This window comes from Rhodamnia argentea, chromosome 9, assembly GCF_020921035.1.
Source record: "Rhodamnia argentea isolate NSW1041297 chromosome 9, ASM2092103v1, whole genome shotgun sequence".
Taxonomy (NCBI): domain Eukaryota; kingdom Viridiplantae; phylum Streptophyta; class Magnoliopsida; order Myrtales; family Myrtaceae; genus Rhodamnia; species Rhodamnia argentea.
Genome location: NC_063158.1, coordinates 17,273,435 through 17,286,694, shown reverse-complemented (window position 1 = coordinate 17,286,694; position 13,260 = coordinate 17,273,435). Strand labels below are relative to the sequence as shown.

The following is a 13,260-nucleotide window of genomic DNA, read 5'->3' as shown; positions in this document are numbered from 1 at the left end:
GGTGTCAAAAAGACCTTTTTGAACAATGGTCCCGATCGCCAATAGGCATGCGACCTTGGACCACCGGTCCTTTTTAAAGGATTAAAAAAAAAAAAACCAAACCTAACGTTTTCTTGTTGTTTATGTTTAGGTCATTTACGGTTCAACTCCGGCACTTGAAGAGCCTTGACTCACTCGTGGACACAACCCTTTTTTCTCGACCTCACGTCTTCTATCAAAGTGTGCATCCACTTTCGAACCGCGGATCGAAACCCTTAGAACAACAGACAAAGCAAAAGTCAAAGAGATTTTTAAGAGTTGAAGATAAGACCTTATAAAGGAAAAAGGGGGCAGTATCGAAATATGACTCGACTCTCCCAAAAGACAAAATAAAAGAAAAAAAAACAAAAAAAAAAATGTCTTTTTGCGGGTCTATTTTGTAGTCAAATTCTTTTCCTCCATCAATCTTCATATTATTTTTTTTACAAAAAATGGGCGTAAAGTTTTAGGTCTCAACAACTTGTGCTCGTCCATCTGGTGGTTGAGATTGGGAGATTCGAATGAATTTCAAGTTCTGTTGAGAGTGGGTGTCTTTTTCCCATCCGCCTCCGATCTATACGTCAGTTGGCTTCCCAAAGGGTCAATAGAGCCTCAAGGGTTCGGACAGCGGTTGAGCCCAAAATTCCAAAGCCCGGGAAATTGTGGGCCCAGAAGAGGAAAGCGGGCCGGGCCAGTCCGGCACATATCTATAACCCGAACCATGTAATTTTCATCCTGTATATCACTATCCGATAGCGAGATAATAAGAATTCCTTCTTCGGGGTACGTACTTTACATCGACATACATTTTAAGGTATACATGACTTAACTGGACCTGAATCTCAAGCAAAAACTATTCCGGAGCAACCCCAACAGCCGCTGAGAAAGCTCGGGCAACATACGACTTGGTATGATCTTCTGAAAGTGCAACTACTCTACAAAATGATAATCCAGTAACTTAACATCTGCAGTATATAGCCAGAGAACTCATGTAGACCCTTCAGGGCCGGGCTGGGTTTGGATGTCCTCGGGCACAGATGCCTTGCGGAACACTCTTCCCAGCTGAACTCCGATGGTAGAACTGCCTTGAGAGCTTGCTTGGCCAGAGCCAGAGCCATCGCCAGCTGCTGCTCTCGTCTTTTTCTTCGCTTTCTGTGCCCAATTGACAAGGTCTACCTGCAAGTGCTCGTTGAATATGGCCGGCTTGAATGAACTTCCCATCTTCATTCCATCAGAGAAAGAAGGTAAGACAGCATTATGTTTGGAGAAAGAACGATAGTAGATCAAGCATTAGCAGCAGGAGGACCCACCTGAGTGACTATGGCATATAGGGGCAGAGTGCTGTAACTGCAGAGTACCTGAACGAACACGCTGAATACGCCCACGAAAAAGTGAGAAAGTGGATAAACATTTTTCTTCTGCAATACCATATAATTACTTGAAGATATAGAAATCAAATCGGATCACGGGTTATACCCAATAATAAGCCTCGGAACAATGTAGAGGACTTGTCCCATTATGCAGGAGTCAAAGCCATATTGAACCTGCAGACACAAGGGACCATGATTTCCCGTAAATCCGCTGGCTAAATTCCTACTTTGCTGCCATCAGCTGCTGACGCAATACCAGTAAAACAGCTTACCCAGATCCAGAAGAAGAATGCAATCTCAAAAGCATTCTGGAAAAGGATAAAATGGATCAAGAAAAGGACTATTCGGGGTTGTCGAAACCAAAAGTGTTTGTCTGATGGCTCAACAACCAGGTCCCCTTCTATTGCAACATGCTTTTCAGCAACTTCATGAGCCAATTGTGTGATAACATGCTCCAGCTTGGTTCCCACAGCCAGCAGAAGCTGGAGATATTATCAAAAGGTGGAAATGCACATGATTTAGTGATTCACAAAAGTCTGATCAATCATGTTTTCAAGATTGCATGCGCTTTCAACCATGACTGAACTTTTGGAAACATGAAACAGCAGGTGCATCCCGACATTTTACCAGCAGATAAGAAACACTAAGGTAGGACATATCGCGAATAGATAGCAAACAGAGCACAGTTAACTTAACAATCAGCAAGCATTCACAAGTGATAGAAGAACACATATAAAGACTCACAAAGACTGAAAATAATGCAAATGAAGTAAACCATCCTAAAAAGGACCTAACATGACCATAGGAGCGCCCTGATCACTTCAGAAAATAGGATGCCGAGGAGCAATTTCCCTATAAGTACTAATGACACAGTCGATTGCATCGCATTCAGGGTGAACTTTTGTCCATGCGTGATCGTTGTTCCAATATTATTAGGTATTTGAAACTTGACCTTTATTGTAATATTCATGCCGCATGGAGAATGTTCTTTCAGCAAAACAAATGGGAAGACTACTATAACGTTCTACAGATTGGAGCTCTTGACTTCTTGGAAATTACAGTCACAAGAGGACTGCCAGCCACTGGCCTACCACAGCCATGAGGGAGATACTAGAATATTGAAACATCACATCTGTGTGCTCTTACAGCCTTTCACTATTACCCAAAAGACTGGCGAAGTACAGGCTTGAAAATGTAAATCTGTCATTCTTAAAAAACTTCCCTCTTGAAGTCAATGAGATCGAGTGATCCACAAAAACTAAACCTTATCATAAGCACAGTGTCCTAGTTGTTCCATGGTTTCAAGCCATGATCCATCATGATTAGTAGCAGCAGATCATTCAACAGCTAAATTGGCTTCTCTTCACCTTGCCAAACACCCATTACTCATTTCTCTGTTGAAAATCCATTGAATCCAAACATATATTTCTGCATCATATTGCTAACCTAAGTCTTGCTTCCTCTTAAACTCATCTATCTTGCAAGTCGGGTGCTGTTTGGAGGAATGATGCACAGAAATGACCAGCTCAAATTACACGGAAATATTCTCAGTTCACACCAATCGTATGTATACAATAGACCCAAAAAGATCCCTAAAAGAGGAGCAAAGCAAGCTAATTTTAGGTCCATAATGCTATTTAAGCACATCCTGTCTATGCCATCAGATTGAAAAGAAAAAAAGTTGGCCACAGGACAGAGGTGAAAATTAAAGATCCAGTCAACGAAAACAAACCAGTCAAGGAAAACAAACTTCAATATTATGCTCAGGATTTATCACAAGATATGAAAAGGATGTAGCAAATCCAGCAGCCTACATGACACACACATCCTTATCAACAAAGAGTAAAAACAGTATCCTTAAAGGCTAAAGCAAAGTTACCACTAAAACCATGCACCTCTCTCAATATTAGTCCAACAATACTCTTCAGGGAAAGTCTCTCACTTTCGTCCAAATGTTTTTTTTTTTTTTGGTCAAACTTTCATCCAAATTAAAAGGCATTTACAGCAGCTGTTGTTATGGGCAAAACCAATAAAACCACTTTCTTAAATACCAACCAAATCTTTGAATATTAAAACATTAAAAACACTGAACATTCCCAACGTGCCTATCATTTTATCCTCACATGAGTTAATCCTAACTATAAGACCTTTAAGTGACAAACTCAGTTAGATCCTCCATCAAATTTCTGTTTAAAATTTTCACCCATACTTGCAGAAAGCACAATTTAGAAAGAGCTTTCAAGCACCTGCTTCATTTTTTCCATTTTCAGTTCATTAACCACTGCCATATGCTCACTTTTACTGAAAATCTTAAATGGCTGCTATAAAGATGGGCATCCACAATAAATTTAAGGGGAACAGAACAGGTAACTCACAATGAATGGAATGAATGCTATCCAGAAGTATGTATGCCAGCCTGCACAGAGAAAAGTAAAAAGCAGAGGTCATGTGATAACAATCACAGCATCGGGCCAAACTCAAATACAGAAACTGCGCAGAAGGCACTGGTGAGAAAATAATGTGCATGTAAAATAATAGATTGGACCCGGCAAGTCTATGGTTTTCGGACATGGCATTTTTTATATACTCAAAGCAGATATACCTCAAAAGCATCACTGAAAGATTGAATAGTGGCATGCAGATCAATAAAGATGGGCATGGAGATAAATAAACAGTATCATTAATGTAGATTGTTATAAAAGGACACAAAGCAGGAACAGGACTTGATGATGCAGAGCATAGTGAAGGCGAAAAGACCGCTTAAAACAGTAAAATCATCAAAGGCATCTGCTAGATGACTGACATACCGTTGACATTCAGCAGCAAGAACACAATCACAAATATCCACAGATACCAACTGCAACCAAGGCAGGCAAACTATTAGCATCGGCAATGCAGTTGGCCATTCCCCGCCCAACACAGCAGTGAGTGATTTACCATCGAAAAATTGTAAGAAATCACATACCTTATCCCCACGACTCTCTTGAAATCATCCTCCAGGGCACGTATCATGTATTTGTGAAAATTAAACTTCGGGTTACTCTTGCAATGCGCCTGTCATATAGAAGAAGAACAAGTAAAGATGCATATCCATGCTCAGTCAAAGTTGGTGATGCGAGACTAGTTATTTCGAGCAGAGAATCAATCTCAAATTTGTAACCTACCGTGATAAAACCCAGGCGCAGTGTGGTGTAATCAGCCTTAGTAACAGCACCATAAAATTGCTTGAAAAATGAATGCTGGAAGAGAGAGTATATAAGCAAATAAAGATAATTATCGCTAAAAAAGACTTTTGCATCAATAATTAAAGGATTATTCCTCATCTCAACATCCATTTGCATATGATACACTAGCAAAAAGCAGTGGCTCCCATCACAAAAAGCGTGATTGCTCCCTAGAGACTTTCGAGGTAAAGGGCCAGATTCCTTCTAGTAAACACATTGCAAACAGTACATTGTCTGTAGATTGATCATTTCCCAACTTTTAACATTCTCATCACCAGCTAAATTACATGTCTAAATTATCTAACCGCTATTTGTTCAAAGATCAAAGAATTATTTTCGTCTGTTTGATCTCCATCACAAACCATAAAGCAGCAAGAAATCCAAATTATCACTGTATTTATGTCCTAACATGAGGAGATGCCATAAAAGGACAGGACAAGGGTGTAGAGAGAGAGAGAGAGAGAGAGGAAAGCGTCATGAACAGAAAAGATGATATTTTTGTTTCCATAGAATGAACAACAGATGACCCAGGACGCAGAAGTGATGACAGTGACGTCTACAATGAAGATATATAGATTGATCATTTCCCAACTTTAACATTCTCATCACTTGCTAAATTACATGTCTAAATTATCTAACCACTATTTGTTCAAAGATTAAAGAATTATTTTCGTCTGTTTGATCTCCATCACAAACCATAAAGAAGCAAGAAATCCAAATTATCACTGTACTTATGTCCAAACATGAGGACATGCCATAAAAGGGCAGGACAAGGGTGTAGAGAGAGAGAGAGAGGGGAGGAAAGCATCATGAACAGAAAAGATGATATTTTTGTTTCCATAGAATGAACAACAGATGACCCAGGACGCAGAAGTGATGACAGTGACGTCTACAATGAAGATATATAGATTGATCATTTCCCAACTTTAACATTCTCATCACTTGCTAAATTACATGTCTAAATTATCTAACCGCTATTTGTTCAAAGATTAAAGAATTATTTTCGTCTGTTTGATCTCCATCACAAACCATAAAGAAGCAAGAAATCCAAATTATCACTGTACTTATGTCCAAACATGAGGACATGCCATAAAAGGGCAGGACAAGGGTGTAGAGAGAGAGAGAGAGAAGGAAAGCGTCATGAACAGAAAAGATGATATTTTTGTTTCCATAGAATGAACAACAGATGACCCAGGACGCAGAAGTGATGACAGTGACGTCTACAATGAAGATTTATAGATGAATTAACAACCCTGATGTAGATCATCAAAGTATGACACTGACAGTCTCATACTATCGACATTGTAGCAATATCAAAAGTAATAGATCCAGTTCATCAAACAAACTATACATTCAGACTATACCACAATGGAGATAGCAACTCACCAACCAACCAAGAAGAGCCAAGTCTTTACCAATACCCAGAAAATGCTCCTTGATAAAGGCATGTTGATGGACATGTGTGACTTTGTTTAAAGCTGCATTATTAAAAGTTTATTATTATCAAGCAAAAAAGACAAAATACCAAGCAGATCATCCGAAACCAGAGGACCTATCGCGTTATTAAAAAGCCTCTTGAACAAAGTACACTGACGTGTGTTTTTCCTTTTCTATAATTTAAATGTATTCCCTCCTTCTCCTTAACAAAACTTTCCAACAACAGAGAGAAATGCATCCCTAACATTCAGGGTTTATAAGTAAATGCACAGAAAAGGAAAAGCAAGACAAAATTTGCAGTAAAACACAAGCTCCGGCATACCAACTTAGACATCCGGCATACCGATGCAGTGTAACTCAAGTGTCCTAACCTAAAGAATTAAAGCCCAAACTGAAAGTGAAGGACCACGGATACTCTACCCAGCATCCATGTCATCACAACATCATATTAGAACTCTAACTGCAGATGCAATAACTGCTGGATGTAAAATAAGTGTCAACAGAAACCATAACATCCCAATATGAATAACAATGCCGAGGGCATCTAGACTGCATCAGAGTGCGAAGATGCTACTAAAAAATAGACTAACATCGTTTTCTTGGCATATTAGCAGATACAGCAACTTTTAGGTTTTAGACGAGCACAAACTGCCAGAGAAGTCTTCTTGTCTGTTTCCCCTTTCTCAGCCTGAGAGACACGTGATACGTGCTTCTCTCGATCTAATAGATTACCTTGCCTACTATCATAATTATCTCTGGCAATAGAATCCTCCCAGTGTTTCCATTGACGTATCTGCATCAAAATAGGCATACAATGTCAGGAAAGTTAATGTAGAATAGAAACAAAAACTCATTAGTGTCTTTACCCTTGCGCCTCCAAACAGAACGGTGAGAGCACAGAAAGTCACATGGACTATTGCTAGGACAAAGATAAAGATGTGAAGATGGTGCAATGCCTCAGTAGACAACAATGGCACCTTATTCTGAAGGAAAGAAAAGGGATATTGTTAGAGAACCATCCAAATGTGAAAAGCGCATCTATGTGAATACGATTGAACTAGAAGTTTGACATGAAATTGTTAAAATGCAATAAAAGCACTCTCATGTTTGACCTTTTAAGTCACTGTAAGCATCATAATGTTGACATCTTTCATGGTAACATCATTCCCAATGACATACACAGGTCCCGCTGCATCATCATATAAACCCACTAGTGATAATTCAGTTCTTCGCAGAATAGTTCAGTTGACTTTTTATTTGGTGGCATCAGGAGTTGCATGATAAGAGCCACTAGTTATTCCGCTAGAGCAGAGACAAAACAAATTTGGTGACAACACACAGAGTCCATTAGTTTAATTAAATTGTGTCGCATTTTATAATACTAGGAGAAAGGCAACATGATCTTAGAAAAGACGTAGACACCGCCAGCAAATTAGAATAGACACTCAGAACAACCTCCGCAGCCAATATAATTAAACACTGAAAGAAGCTCGCAACATGATCTTAGGAGAATATGCACATGGTGAAGAATCCTTCACCGTGTGCATAAGACCAAAGCACATGCCCGAACCAACAACAACAAAACCACTACAATCAGCCAAAAATAATGGCAATAACTAATAATCCATTATATCAAGATCGCAAATCCGACCTTTGCAGCGCAAGTCCCGGTCTCAGATGAAACCGTTGACGTCTCAGCAAGGAGCCTCCTGATTCTCCCCGGAGCAATGGAGAAGGAAAGCTGAAAGTGCGAGGTCGTGGCAGTGTCTCCTTCGGTCGGGGCTTCCCTGAGGCTGCAAGGGAGCATGTGCTTTGTGATGTCCACGGGCACGCACACATGGGATATCGCGTTTTGGAACACCGTCAACAGCAGCGATATGAACCCCAACAACATAAGCTCTGTAAACCCAAAATTTTTGCAGCAAAACCTCAATCATTTGCATAGAAAATGAGACCCATTTCACCCAAAAAGGAAAAGAAAACTTGACAGAAAATGCATAGAAAATGAGACCCATTTCACCAAAAAAACGAAAACTTGATAAAAACATGGATAGAAAGTGAGACCCATTTCACCAAAAACGGGGAAACTTGATAGCCCGCGCGCACAGAGAGAGAGAGAGAGAGAGAGAGGACCTTCTTTAACTTTCTGGAGGGCTTCATAGAGAGGCTTCTGGTCGTTTCTCTTGAGGTACTTGCCAGTGTAGTGCAGGAACCGCTCGACCCCAAGGGAGATGGCGACGATCACCGTGCAGACAAGGGCGACCACCCACGTCGGAGTGTACTCCAACGTCGTCCCTTCTTCTCCTCCTCCGCTCATCTTCTCTCTCTCTCTCTCTCAAAAGTCGAACGATTCGAGAACAAGAAACGAAAAGGCCAGTAAACTGTTAAAGCAAAGGGGGGTTATTTAAAAAGGACAGAGTGACAGACCCAAAGGCCGATTCTTTTCCTGGGTGGGCATTAAATTAACCGTAATGATAAATGGTGAAGGTGAAGGAGGAGGAGGAGGAGGAGGAGGAGTCGAGCTAGATCTCCCAACTTATGCAGTCATAATAGGGAAGAGGGTCGAACACCCACATTACAGATGCACTGAGAGGTGCGTGAAAGCCGAAGGAAAAGAAAGGAAAGGCATGGAATCGGCGTGTTCCGTAAAATGGAAGCCAGCGGCCACCACCGGTTTCAGATGATGAACGAAAAAAGACGACGCAAAAAGGAACAAACTTTGGCCAACAGGCAAAAGGAAAAACAAACGATAGAGAGTGTGGGAGGGGATACACCAGTCCGCAAGCGACGAAGAAAAAGGCAAAATGGGATTATGTGTGCCGTGTGGTGGGGTTGGGGGATGACCGTCATAAACGAAAAGGGGAGGAAAAAGAGCTTTCGTTGGGTCCAGTGAGGAGGCTCTCGTATATACATCGTCAACGTGTCGTGTACTTTATTCGATTTCGAAGCAATTAAATGAAGTCGGGGTCTACTTTCTGGAGAATATTTTGGGCTCTTTTTCTTGAAAACGAGCAGGAAAAAGAGTTTCCTTTTCACTCGATTTGAAGGCGTTGATAGTGGGTTAGAGAGAGAGAGAGAGAAAGTGGGTGGTGATGTTGTTCATGACAGTTGGACAAAAGAAACAAAGGGGAGAGAGAGAGAGAGAGAGAGGAGCAGAGCCGGGTGATGCGACGCGGCCGAGTTGTGATTTCACGTTCCGACCGACTTGCCAACCTCTTTCGGGTTGAATCGATTCTCTGGAGCATCAGCCCGGTTTTTAAAATTGGATTTTCGGTCCGGTTCTCAATTTCAAAAGAAACCAGACCGCCCGAATCAGATCGATTATTTATTTATTTACTTTTACTATTTAAATATAAACATGACAACCCACTGATTATTATTTTCATTTCTTTAATGTAGGCCTAATAATTCACCGATTCTACTAAGCGACTCGAAAATCGAACCGGCCATTGATCCGATCGCTCTTTACTCAAATCACATGCATTTACAAGACTGTAGTATTATGACTTGCGAGGTTTGATGATCTTCCACGAGTCATTGTCGTTGTAAACTTGCAATGTGGTCGTCCTTGCTAAGAAACTAGTGAAAACAGTTGTCCCACTGTCGGTGTTGACGTGGAATTTTATTTGAATTTTCTATTAAATTCTTTCTGTCTTTTTTTTTCTTGTCTTTTTTTATTATTAAAGGCCAGCGGAGGCCAATGACCAATAGGTGAGGGGTTGCGAGCCAATACAGCCTTAATTTTTTTCTTTTTGCAAATTGAGTTCTAAAGCGTTTTAATTTTTTTCAATTGAGTCCATCCCGCTAATTTTATCTAAAAATTGATGAGATGGACGTCGGCCGCACCGCCATCGATGACGAGAATATTTTGAAATTTTTATTATTTCTTTCTAGCTTTTTCTTTTTTTTTATTGTTAGCATCGGCACAGCCACGAACGATGGCCAACGAACGGGCAACGTCCAGTGTCATCAATTTCCGGCCAAAATTAGCCGAATAGACTCATTAAAAAAAATCGAAAAATATTTAGAACTCAAATTGCAAAAAAAAAAAATTAAGATTGAATTGGTATAATTATAACAAAATTAAAACTTTTTTTTGGGTGATTTTCTCGCGAAATCACCAGTCCTTTGTTGGCAGGGGCGAGTTGAAGTTCCTTTCTTTTCATGAAAACATTGACTGAGGCAATTAAGGACCAATTATTTAACCCCACTTCGTCACTTTTTTTTGTTGGGTTTTCCACCGAAAGAACTGACCACAAACATTAATTCAAAGATCCGAAAGCACTGACAAAAAGAAATTCAACAAGCATATGTTAGGAAAAAGCTTAAGACCAGTTAGAGCTTCAAAAGCTAGAGATTGAGCATGGTTTTAGACCCTCTAGCTATCGATGTTTCCTGCGACTTGGTACGAGGTTCGAATGCTCTGACAAATTCCTTCTGCATTTATCTAATTAATACTCCCCTAAACTAGTAAGTAAGACATTTTCATGCTTGTTTCTGGAGATTCATTGACCCGACACTTTTCCGGCGGTCCGCCCATCGACTCTTTAGCTTGTCATTTTTGGAAAACGATCTCGAACAGACTTTAAGAACGACGTTGGATATCATTTCTATCATCAATAACTAATATAGGCTTAAGCCCTAGACGTAAATCCAAAAAAAAGAAGAGTGATTTCGCAGAAGGAAGGCAACAAAAAAAAAAAAAAAAAAGCCCTCCTTTTTTAAGGCACTTTTCAACTGAAGCTGGTCTTTTAAAGTCAAATCTTTCCCTCATGCTCTTAGCCACTCAGCTATCAGCGAGAGTATAAATTAAGGATGATCGGTTTCCGGTTCGGTTCAGTTCCTCTCAAGAACCGGGAACTGGACCGGTGGTCCCGGTTCCCAATTTTGGAACCGGGGACCGGACTAACGATCTCGGGAACCAGACCGACCGATCCGGTCCGATCCGGCTCCCGGACGGTCCAATGGAACCGGTAACATTGTGCTTTGCGTTCCTAGTTGATGCTTCGCTTTCTTAAAACTGTTTTCGGTAATTCCCCTGAATTCCTATTTGGCTTGAACCCCAAATTGACAGCTAAGCGTTAACCTTTCTCCATATGGTTCATTATTTCTTATCAACTTGAATCATCAAGAAACCAATGTCACTGTGCTTTTGATGATGTATAGTTTTCACAACTTGCTTCCTCCCATCACATGAACAAGAAATTAGATTTCCCAACCTCTCCACTGATAATAACGACTTGGTGCCCTGGGTGAATAGCATGTTCAGTTGATGTTTGATTTGTAGACTAAAAGTGAGAAACCGCACGGGCCCAATCCTCGGTCAGAATAGTAACGACTTGGTGCTACCAAAACACCAGCAAAATCCAAGCATGCCTTTTCTGCCAAATAAGATCGATTATACTGCATGGAAGACAAGTCAACAATCTCATACGCTCCGAGACATGTCAAAAACATTTGACCGGTCCGGTCCGGTCCGGGCGGTTCGATCTTATGCCCCTGGAACTAGGAACCAGACCGCCAGGCCATCGGTCTCAATTTTAAGAATCGGAAACCGGACCGCCACTCTCTAGAACCGGGAACCGAACCATTAGACGGGGTGGTTCTCGGTCCAGTCGGTTCAATTTGCTCACTCATAGTATATACCCTTCTTACTCAACTCATCTATTAGAATATTTAAAGATTAGATGACACCTTCACTTTACATAACTTAAGCTTTTCAAAAGGTTAAAGTGATCCCACAAAATCTTACATGATATCAAGATCCTAAATTTACGTCTTTTCGGACTCTTTATTTGCCTCCCCATTATATGTTTTCACGCTTTAGTCCTAGGCCAAAATTCAACATACTTGTGAGAGGGAGTGTTAAACATTGAACCAAGCTTTCATCAATAAGTTTTAGTTTTTTGAAAAACTGGCAGTGTGTCTTACAAAATTTTACATCATTAGTTTGCTTTATTTATAGTGCCCTCGAAAAGCACTCATTGTTAAATGAGGCCACATATGAAGAAGCACTTGATCGTTGTTCATCGGGAAAATTACCCAAAAAGTCTTTATTCTATTATACATATATCCATTAAGTCTTGAATTTTTCATTTTTGTCAATATAATCCTTTCAACCAATTTTGGTTAGAAATTGTTGACGTAGAAACTAACTTGGCACAATTGACTTTAATGTGGACTATTTTTGCATTCACTTAAATTTTATCTCTTGAAAATAAGGAATGGAAAAAAATTATAAAAATTTCCAAATCGGTGCCAGCCAATCGTGCCACGTAGGACGACTAGCATCTAGATCAGTGATTTCCCGCCAAAATTGATTGGCATAGGGATGCCAAAACATAGCAATATACCCGAGCCCACCTGAATTTTGGGTATTTTCGATTCGGGGTGTTTGGGAATAATATTTTGGGTCAAGTCTTGTTTCGGGTTGGGTCTCGTTTCTGGTCAAGTATATTATCTGCTTTGATTAACTCGCTAGTCGATCACGGCCACACCAACTTCGCATGTAAACGCCGGTTTACACAGGAGGATGAGTGTTAATAAGTATGTTATAAGCACATTATTGGTTATTCTCCGATTGCGGTGACACGCTTAGTAATTGAATTAGAGAAAATTTCCTTCTTTATCGGTTGTATGTCAATTGCAATTCCGATATAGAGTCACTGCTATTATCAATACCTTCTCTGACCTATCCACCCCAATTGCATCGTTTTGTCTTCATGGGATTGAAGCATATGTTGCGTAGACCATTTGCATGTGACATCTCACCCACTTTTGTCTACCTTAATCGGACCCAACTCTGGAGTTCGATTCCCTACCTTCTCAAGAGGTTGGGGATGGAGATAAGTGAATGAGGAAGTAAGGTTTCGCAACCTGCACATGAAGTGACTTATATAATAGAATAGGATATGATAGAACTAGATAAAAAAAAAAAATAGAACTCAACTCTAGCAATATATATATATATATATTACAACAATATTAGGGCCACTCTCTAATTCGCGAACAGGAGCAGGCATGATAAATTACTTGTTTAAGAAGCATTTTATGCTAGTAGTGTATCTTACAGAACCCTTTATTTTAAGCGTATGTGTCAGGCGATAGGAGCAGAATTATACAAGAAAAGGCAATTGGCATTGGTAAAACACTCGATAGGTCAAGTGAGTTGGACGCGAATGAAGAGAAGCTCTCGGTCGAAGAATTGATGA

At 40.2% G+C, this 13,260-nt stretch overlaps 1 protein-coding gene across 4 annotated transcripts in view; it reads right to left on the bottom strand.

The window, feature by feature from the left end:
* Positions 1 to 724: 724 nt before the first annotated feature.
* The window catches only part of LOC115755568 (MLO-like protein 1), a 36,971-nt gene continuing 24,435 nt past the window's right edge, over positions 725 to 13,260 (bottom strand). The window contains exons 1-15 of one of the 4 annotated variants that reach the window (XM_048285396.1): positions 8,512 to 8,793; positions 8,183 to 8,460; positions 7,701 to 7,948; positions 6,916 to 7,032; positions 6,782 to 6,842; positions 5,999 to 6,090; positions 4,553 to 4,627; positions 4,354 to 4,442; positions 4,196 to 4,245; positions 3,764 to 3,804; positions 3,139 to 3,198; positions 1,661 to 1,870; positions 1,495 to 1,562; positions 1,329 to 1,389; positions 725 to 1,239 (exon numbers count right to left, since the gene is read on the bottom strand). In XM_048285396.1, coding sequence (XP_048141353.1) covers positions 1,006 to 1,239; positions 1,329 to 1,389; positions 1,495 to 1,562; positions 1,661 to 1,870; positions 3,139 to 3,198; positions 3,764 to 3,804; positions 4,196 to 4,245; positions 4,354 to 4,442; positions 4,553 to 4,627; positions 5,999 to 6,090; positions 6,782 to 6,842; positions 6,916 to 7,032; positions 7,701 to 7,948; positions 8,183 to 8,366 — 1,590 coding nt within the window. In that variant the 5' untranslated portion in view covers positions 8,367 to 8,460; positions 8,512 to 8,793 and the 3' untranslated portion in view covers positions 725 to 1,005. Of the gene's footprint in view, positions 1,240 to 1,328; positions 1,390 to 1,494; positions 1,563 to 1,660; positions 1,871 to 3,138; positions 3,199 to 3,763; positions 3,805 to 4,195; positions 4,246 to 4,353; positions 4,443 to 4,552; positions 4,628 to 5,998; positions 6,091 to 6,781; positions 6,843 to 6,915; positions 7,033 to 7,700; positions 7,949 to 8,182; positions 8,794 to 13,260 lie in introns of those variants that run through there. The other 3 variants (XM_048285397.1, XM_048285395.1, XM_030695024.2) reach the window with 3 other exon arrangements.